The sequence below is a fragment of the Pistacia vera genome, unplaced genomic scaffold, assembly GCF_008641045.1.
Source record: "Pistacia vera cultivar Batoury unplaced genomic scaffold, PisVer_v2 Contig1025, whole genome shotgun sequence".
NCBI lineage: Eukaryota > Viridiplantae > Streptophyta > Magnoliopsida > Sapindales > Anacardiaceae > Pistacia > Pistacia vera.
In genome coordinates, this window is record NW_022195056.1 from 234789 (window position 1) to 244222 (window position 9434).

The window sequence follows — 9434 nt, forward strand, 5'->3', positions numbered from 1 at the left end:
TGCCTGAAGAATAGCATACCTTGTTCATTACAGATCAAGGATTGTACTGTTACAAGGTCATGCCCTTCAGTCTGGAAAATGTTGGGGTAATCTACCAGCGTCTGGTTAACTGCATGTTTTCCGAGTAGATCAGGAAAACAATGGAAGTCTATGTTGATGACATGCTTATCAAGTCATGCGTCACTTCAAATCACATAGCCAATCTCGCAGAGATGTTCGACGTACTCCGAAGATATAGAATGAAACTTAATCCTCTCAAGTGTTCATTTGGAGTATCCTTAGGAAGATTCTTGGGATATATGGTTAACCATCGGGGAATTGAAATCAACCCCGAAAAGATCCAAGCTCTCTTAGATATGAAAAGTCTCGCCAATCAAAAGCAAGTTCAGAGCTTGAATGGGAGAATGAGCAACAGATTTTTGCTTGCCGTTCTTCAATATACTAAGGGTCAACAAGAACTTTGAATGGACTTTGGAATGTGAGCAAGTCTTCTAGAGTACAAAAGAGCATTTGGGAAAGCCATCTCTTCTGTATAAGCATCTTCCCAAGGAAATCTTATTTTTCTACCTGTCTGTCTCTTAGTATGTAGTCAGAGCAGCTCTCATTTGGGAAGAGAGTGGGTTCAGTGGCCGATATATTATATGAGCAAGCGACTACTAGACATTGAAATGCGGTATCTAGAGATGGAACAATTGGCTTATGCCCTGCTGATCGCTTCCAAAAAGCTGCGACCTTATTTCCATGCTCACACCGTCCATGTTTTCACCAACTATCCACTCAAACAAGTTCTTCAGAAGCTAGAGGCTTCGGGTAAGTTGCTCAAGTGGGCTATGGAATTGAATCATTTCGATCTGCATTACAAACCAAAGACAACAGTCAAAGGGCAGGCTGTTGCTGATTTTATTTCGGAGTTCCCTTACTAGACAGATCGAGAGCTCAAACAGTCAGCCAACGGGGTTGTCCAACAAAATATTCGGAACTTATAACCTAGAGCCTCTATGTTGATAGATCTTTGAATAGAAGAAGAGCAGGAGCTGGTCTTCTTCTCCCCAGTCCCGAAGGGACCCGTATTCATAGAATCCTTAGGTTTGGGTTCAAAGCTACGAATAATGAGGTTGAATATGAAGCACTGTTTGCTGGCTTGCGGCTAGCAAGAGAAATGGGTGTAATCGACATCAATAGTGACTCCTAACTAGTTGTCAATCAGATTTTGGGAGAATGTCAAACCAAAGAACAAAACATGATCAATTGTCTGAAAAAATCCAAGGCCGCACTCGAGCCTTTCAAACATTATACGATCAAGCAAATCCTGAGAGACAGTAACTCTGTCGTGGATGCTTTAGGAAAAATAGCCGCATCGTTGGATTCTGATGCTCCGAACAGTATTCCAATTCGGTACATCGAGGTTCCCAACATCAGCTCACCTGAGCAAACCGTAGTTGCAACCAAATCTACTTCCTGGATAACTTTGATCATTCAGTATTCCCAAGATGAGACTCTACCCAACGGTAAGACTAAGGCGAGACTCTTGCGAACTAGAGCTGCTTGTTACACACTTATCGGGGATCAATTGTATAAGCGAGGGTTTAGCACTCCCCTCCTTTGATGTGTAACCGACGATGAAACAGACTACATCATGAGAGAGGTACATGGAGGGATCTGCGGTAATCACACTGCTGCACGATCTCTCGCCAATAAGATTGTCCGTCAGGGATATTATTGGTCCCTACTTCACGAGGATACTTTCAACTTTGTGAAGAAGTGTGCCAAGTGCTAAAGATTTGTGAACATCTTGCAAGATCCTTCCCACCAACTAAATACAATGACCAGTCCTTGGCCATTTCTAAGTGAGGAATTGATCTCATCGGGCCTATGCCAACCGGTAAAGGGGGCGTCAAATACACAGTGGTCACAATGAATTATTTCACTAAGTGGGTCAAAGCAGAGCCTTTGGCTGTGATCACTACAAAAAAGCTCAAAGACTTCGTCTTCAAGAATATAGTGTGCTGCTATGGGATTCTTTATACACTCATCTCAGATAATGGGAAGTAGTTCAAAAAAGAGGAATTCAAGCAATTTTGTGACGAGCTAAGGATTCATAAGAAATTCGTCTCAGTAGCAAGATTGCAAGCCAATGGTCAGGCTGAAGCTGTCAACAAGACTATTAAGCACATGTTGAAGGCCAAGCTTGGCGCAGCCAAAGGCAAGCATCTTTTTCGGTCAGGTACTGATCCACCTGGATACGAGCCACTTTTGCTTCTGCATCTACGATCGCAAGATCCTACATTAGCTTTGTATTCTCCTCCTTCAGCTCGTGGAGTTTGTTGGTAGAGTCCATGTCGCTCTTATGTTGGGCCATGGTCAGCGCAAGGAAAGACTGCATGAGAAAAAAGCCAAGAGTTAGTTTTTTTTTTTTTTTTCAAGATCTTAAAAAGCTAAGAGACTGGTTGGTATTGAAAAGTTCTCGAAGAGAACTAGCAGCTTTACCTGACTTAGCAACTGGAGCGTAGTGGCTACCAAGTCAAAGGGTCGAGAAGCCACGAACTCATCAAAGGCTGCAGCAAATTGACATTCTAGTAGGGTGTATACCACCGGCTGCAAGTGTTCCGGAAATTGCCCCAATGAATCCAACACTGATGGGTCTAGCCTCGAGGAGGCAAGCACCTCTTCAGCTCATTGTTTGCCCGCTCTCCTCTGGGTGGCTGTGGTTAGTCCCTCTCCCCTGTGCGAACTCTTGGGGGCAGCCGAAGTGATGAGGGTGTCCCTCGAGGGCATCCCCAAGCGCAAGACTTGGTAGGACCGAGTTCTCTCTGACAATACCTCGAGGTCTTCTGGTTCAGACTCCGACTCCTCCTCGGTGGGTAGTTGCTTTGTCTTCCTGGTCTTTTGGCCCACGGTCTTCTTTTTCATAGCACAAGCGGCTGTAGGCTGGGGAGCTTCTTCGCGTCGCTTCGTGGTTGGTTGCCTTTCAGCATCGATCAATATCCCTTTCGTGGGGACATCGCTAAAGGTCACTCCAATCGGTTCAATAGAGTCAATCCTAGGAAATATGAATCCCCCAGTTCTTCTCGATGTCTTTGGAACCCTTGGTGGCATGGTCGCTGCACGACAAGAAAGTGTGTCAACAAAGGAAATTTTTTAATAAAGATAGAGTTCTCCTACATAGGAAGGTACTTATGAATTAGAGCTTCCAAGGATGCTTTGGGGCTAAAGAAACCGTATTTTTGTAAGTTGGCAGTGGTCACGAGTAGCTTCGCGTCGCGACTTTGGTCAAGCAGTAGACCGAATGCTTCGATGCGGCTAAAGTCTGCTAGAGCCAATAACCTGGTCGTCTTATTTCCTGCAAGAAAGCGAAGAGTGCATTAGCCTTACTTATTAAGGAAAGGATAAAGAAAAGGGATAAACAATTTGGAAATTAAAGGGAAAACCTACTTGGCTCTCTAAATTTACAAACACCATCATATTCAAAGAAGAAATATTTGGTTTTGTAAGCCCCAACATTGATGGGGTAACCAAATATCCCTCTCACGATTGTTGATCGTTTTGAGAGGTAATATGAATCCTTATCTTTACTTCTATTCAAATAGTAGGCGTAGCCAAGCTCCACAGCTGTCGGCTCGCCGAGTCTGTGTTCACTACATGCGATATACATAGCGACTGCTATCATATACACATTTGGTGTCAACTGGAACGGTGCAACCTCGAAGTGGTCAAGAATCGACCTGATGAAGGGATGAAAGGGTATCGTGACCCTACATTTGAAAATTGCTTCTAAGATAGCAACCATTCCCTGTGGAGAGTCCTGAGCAGTGTGCGACCTATGCTGGTAGACATTTACGTTGATCGCAAATTGATCTACCGCCTTTTGAATTTTGTTCACAGTGGCTGCTGATAGTACCGCCCATCCGGGACCCATCGAGGTGCCCGATGGCTGTGACCTTGTCCCTTCGACTGCTTTTATCTCCGGAACGTCCATTGCTCTTAAAGTCAAAAAATGTGCGACATGCAAAGATGACTTAGTCTCCATACGCATTGTCTCGTACGATGACTTATAAGAATAAAATGAACCTTTTACTCTCAAAACACAGATAACCTGTGAGAAAGAGACTGACTTGATATTCTCTCTGAATAATTCGTCACTTGTACCTCTACTCGCTATTCGCTATACGCGACCTCCTGTAACCTCATAAATATATAAAATATTTGCTTTAAGTATACAAACCACTTTAAAAATCATCTTCCATTTACTTTATTGCATTTTCCATTCACGTGTAATTTTTAAGCCAGCTTAGCACTTTGCACGTGCGAATCATTGGTGTCAAAATTAAGCATCAACAAAGTACATCCAGAACCACAATTTTAACAATTTAAATCTAACTTCACAATTTTCAATAATTCCAATGCTCCATTACTCTTTTTCCATTGTCAGATTTTTTATATAGTAGTGAAATCACATACAATAACAACAAGATCACATTCAAATCATAAACATAAAGAATTGATTTAGACATACATGCACATATTACAAATGCTCAAAAAAGGTACTGCAAAAAACAAAGAAGGAGATACCCACATTACTAGGATGCCAAGCTTCTTTGGTCACACACGAATTGTCTCTTCTTTATAAGTTTCGCGACCCACCTACAAATAAATATAACACTCAAATCATCAACCTTACCACAGTTACATAGATATTACCACAAAACGAAAAAAACTTTTCTTTCCAACACAACCTATAGTAAACAAAAACAAAAAAAGTATAAACAAAGATGACTACCTCCAAAAGTTCAAACACTCGCACACTTAAACTTATTGTTGACAGCCTCAACGATTACATACTTCAAAAGTCGCGACTCAGAAAACCAACTCGTCACTAGAAGACGTTCGCCAGTAAAAGTCGTTGTCAATAACCCTTAACCCCTACCGTTAACAATGTACACGAACGCTAAACTCGCCAATTGCTACTCCACCGCTAGTCTACCCAGATCACCGTAAACAGTCACTAGAAAGGTAGTCGAAGACGTTAACTAAAAACCCAAGAGTCGCCGCTTCTAGAACACGCAAACGTTGAGTTTCCTTTTCCTTTTCTTTCAAAGGTCATGAGTGTTTTAGTTTCCTTTTCTTCAAATGTCAACTGTCACGGACACTTGTTAATGCCCCAACCTTACACTTCAATTTCACATTTTAATTTTTTATTAAAATATTTTTTGATAATAATGCCCTTACTTTTACCCGTCGTTTGACCATTATACCCCTTTACATTACAAAAACTACCAACGGAACTTCCTAATGGGTGGTAATTTGGTGTTTTGAAATTTTTTGGGTGGAAAATTGTCATTAAGGCAAACCTTGGGTGGGAAATAGTCATTTACTCAAATATAGTGTCAAAACAACTTTGTTATGCAATCATCTAGTTTTACATAAATTTAAACAATTAGCCAACCCCGAGTCCCCGACTCAGTGACTAACTTCAATTTATTTTCGGAACCCCTAATGTTTCTCTCCCCAAACATACATACCATCAAAGCATTTCGCCTGCAGACGTTACATTTTTTCTTCTCCCAAATCATCACACCAGCATGTCTGAATCTGAAACGCAATCAAACCAAAGCCGAAACCAACAAGATCTTCCTGTTGTTCTAATTCACCGCCTCTCTATTTTCAACTTCTCCTTCAGCACTCGCCTCCAAACTCACTTCACTCTCGTTGACCCTCTCCTCCACTCGCCTGAGCCCGACGTAATTCACTCCTTCCTCTCCCGCCACGCTACTTCCGTTAGCGCCCTCCTCTGTGTGGGCCCATCTCCAATCACCTCCCAAACTCTTTCTCTTCTTCCTTCCTTGCAAATTGTTGTGGGCACCAGCGCCGGCATTGACCACGTTGACCTCATCGAGTGCCGCCGACGTGGCATCATTGTCACTAACGCTGGTCACGCCTTCTCTGAAGACGTCGCTGATTATGCTCTCGCTTTGTTGATTGATGTTTTGCGGAGAGTCTCAGCCAGTGATCGCTTTGGTCGCTCCGGGATGTGGCCAAAATATGGGACATATCCAGTTGGTTCTAAGGTTTGGTCTTTTTATTTTATTTTCATTTTTTGTTCTAAGTTGATTTTTATTATGTACATTCGATTATTGGGTGAGTTTGATTTTTATTTTTGACATATACAAACAAATTTGTTATATTGATTGCTTTAATGGAAATTATATTAGCTAAGGGTTGGACTAGTACCCAATCGTTTAGAAAAATATGGATTTTTAGCGTTTGAATTTTTTGAGATTGTTTTGAGATAACCTAGAAATGTCTGGCACCCGCTTAAGGGCATCATCGTTTGGAAAAATTGAGTAGGTTGTCTTGATCATCAATTATGGTTGAATTTGATGTTGTTTTGGAGATGATGCTCATGATAAAATTGACATGTAATTAGTGGAACAGTTTTAAGAAAATATGATATCACTGAAAGCCTCCTTTGATGATTTCAGAGGATCACCGTCTTCTATTGTTACAACAACTATTTTGCCCTAGATACATAGAATTAGTAGTCATTAGCATTATAAGATAATGAAGCTTTGATAAATACAATTGGTTATTAATTCTTCTCTCTGGTTTTATCTTTATTTATTAACATTGAGTTTTTTTTTGTGTCAAATACCTTGGAAGAGTAGAAAATTTAGAATGACTGCTTTAGACAATTCTAATTTAGTTAATATTTGGTAAAGCATCCTGATTTCCAACTTGTGGTTTGGTAAGTATTAGCGTCATTTTGGACTATATACAGTTAATGAATTAATAGATTTATGCAATCATTTAATTTGTTAGTTCGAGCCTTCTTGTGCGTAACTTGATTTTCCTTGATGTGATTACCAGTGTCTGTCACTAAAGAATTAGTCGGGAAAATGCATGAGGGTTTGGCAAACTTAACTCTGCACTTTCCATCTCTCCATCTTTTCTTACTTTTTGTCAGACGAAAACATTATAGATTTCTTTATTAGATGTCAAATACTTCTCAGTATGTTATGCATTTTTCTTACATGCCATGGTGTTAATTACAGTTAGGAGGAAAGAGAGTTGGGATTGTAGGACTGGGAAGCATAGGCTCTGAAGTTGCTAAAAGGCTTGTGGCCTTTGGTTGCAGCATTGCTTACACATCAAGAAAGAAGAATCCAGCTATCTCATACCCATTTTATGCGAATGTCTGTGACCTTGCCACTAATAGTGATGTCCTCATTGTTTGTTGTGCGTTGACAGACGAAACTCGCCATATGATCAATAAGGATGTCATGACAGCACTAGGAAAGGAAGGGGTAATAATAAATGTTGGACGTGGTTCTCTTATTGATGAGAAGGAGCTAGTGCAGTTTTTGGTGCAGGGGGAACTTGGTGGAGCAGGTCTTGATGTGTTTGAGAATGATCCTGATGTGCCAAAAGAACTGTTTACTTTAGATAATGTTGTATTGTCACCACATCTTGCTGTCCTGACCCCGGAATCTTTTGCAGCTCTGCAGGAAGTGATCCTGGGAAACTTGATGGCTTTTTTCACAAATAAGCCACTGCTGTCGCAGGTCCAGCTTGAGTGAAAGCACTCTTGATTCTTCACCCACGTTATTTTTCAAGATTACAAAATTGTATTTATAATGTAACAATAAAGACTTCAAGATTATAAATGAACCAACTGTTTATTGATTGATTGAGTATCGTAATGTTTTTGAATTATAAAAAACTCGAAGCTGCTGTTATTTTGTGCTCTTGTTATATGGGGGCCGCCTTACAATAGTGAAGGTTCAATCTTTGATGGTCTGACATTCATCACAGGGCGAACTGGATTTGGAAAAGATTATAACCATATTAGTCAGAAGGTTTCAGATTGGCTTGTAATTCCGTGAATGTTGCTGATAGGAGAAATACTACTGACATGAAGTCCATCCAAATGCTATTCACTACAATTTTTAGAACAACTGCATGCAGTTGATACGAGATTACATTTTTTTTTATTATGATTTTTCAAAGTTGAAAACAAAGCAAAACACAACGTTCAAGATTCAGTTGATAACAATAGCTAGCGACTTTGTTTCTCCAAAGCCTTAACAAATATCCATGGTTTCTAAAGAAAATCAAGAAACCTTCATTAATTCTCAAGAACGTGATAAGGAGCCTCCTTGACTCCTCTGATTCTTCTAAAACCACTTAGTCTTTCCTCATAGGACGCGCTCAATCATACGTGCTCTCCTTTGCATTGGCTAAATCCCGACCACCTCCGAGATTTTGGATCTCCTACCATGTTTGGAGCTCATAGCCATAGGGGAATCCAGAGCTGGCATTGAACTCATTGACTTCGGAGAGCGCAGGAGACAGGACCCGGGGTAGCATTTTCAGCAATGCTAGTGCTGCCTTTTCTGAGGGTGCTGCAGATTGTGCAGCGGCGCTATTGATAGATACTCTGCATAGAATATCAGCTTTGGATCGATTTGTTCCTGCTGGGTTGTGGTCTATGAAGGAATAGTGCCTTTGGAATTGCTTTTAAAAACTGATTTAAGTTTGAACTTGAAAATAATCAGTTTTATAAAAGGAATTTAAAACTAGTATGGTTAGCTTTTAAAAATCAGATTGTTTCTAAAGCCAATTTTTCAATGTAAAATGACAAATATATCCATACACAATTTTTCAAATTATAAATTGAACTTAAATAAACATTTAATCCATTGATATATATATATATATTTTTTTTTTATAAATTAAAAAACAAATTGATATGGCAATGGTTGCTAGCACCAACGTTGATTGGTGGTCAACGCTGATCAAAGGTGGCGCTTTAGTGCCAAATCCAATCCCTTAAGGATCAGAACTAACCGATCTAGAGGAATCCGGTTGAATCACCGGATTCCTGTGTTGACTTTTTGCATAGAAGGTAGTGGAATCTTTTGACGCCTTCTACAGCCAATTCAACTACATAGAGGAAATTTTCAGGTAACCATCAATCAACATCAACATTCAGCAACAAATTTATTAATGGGCACACAATCAAATTCAAGAACAGATATGCAAGTGTGCGTACAAGGCTGCTCTTAGAATTTCCTAAATAGCAAGGAACCCCAATAAATTGTATTATTCTTGCAAATATGGTAAGTGTCATTATTTCCAATTTTGAATTCCTGGTGAGGATGAAATATACAATCCTCTAACAACCTTCAATTAAAATTGGAATCAAATGAACAATCAACGGTATGTTGGTGGAAGAGGGTTAATTTTTTAGAAGCAGCTCAATGATGAGTTCTTGAAAATGCATTTATAATTAGTGGTGGCACGGTCACATGAAGATATTGTTGTGCAGCGGAAATACAAACTTTAATGCTAGCTATTGAAATATAATAATAACTCTACTAGAGTATAAATAAATAGCCACAATAAGTGCAAAAATAAACAATACCAAGAATTAACGA

The 9434-nt window shown here is 40.0% G+C and overlaps 1 protein-coding gene across 1 annotated transcript; it reads left to right on the forward strand.

The window, feature by feature from the left end:
* Positions 1–5456: 5456 nt before the first annotated feature.
* Positions 5457–7733, forward strand: LOC116122840 (glyoxylate/hydroxypyruvate reductase HPR3-like). The gene is made up of 2 exons (XM_031408643.1): positions 5457–6065; positions 7050–7733. The coding sequence occupies exons 1-2, from the start codon at positions 5580–5582 to the stop codon at positions 7572–7574; spliced, it is 1011 nt and encodes a 336-aa protein (XP_031264503.1). The 5' UTR covers positions 5457–5579; the 3' UTR covers positions 7575–7733.
* The last annotated feature ends 1701 nt before the right edge of the window (positions 7734–9434 follow it).

Bases quoted from the DNA above. Each gene is read 5' to 3' on its own strand.
- LOC116122840 (XM_031408643.1), top strand. From the start codon at position 5,580: ATGTCTGAATCTGAAACGCAATCAAACCAAAGCCGAAACCAACAAGAT. The intron at 6,066-7,049 runs GTTTGGTCTTTT...TGTTAATTACAG, and splicing joins CATATCCAGTTGGTTCTAAG to TTAGGAGGAAAGAGAGTTGG.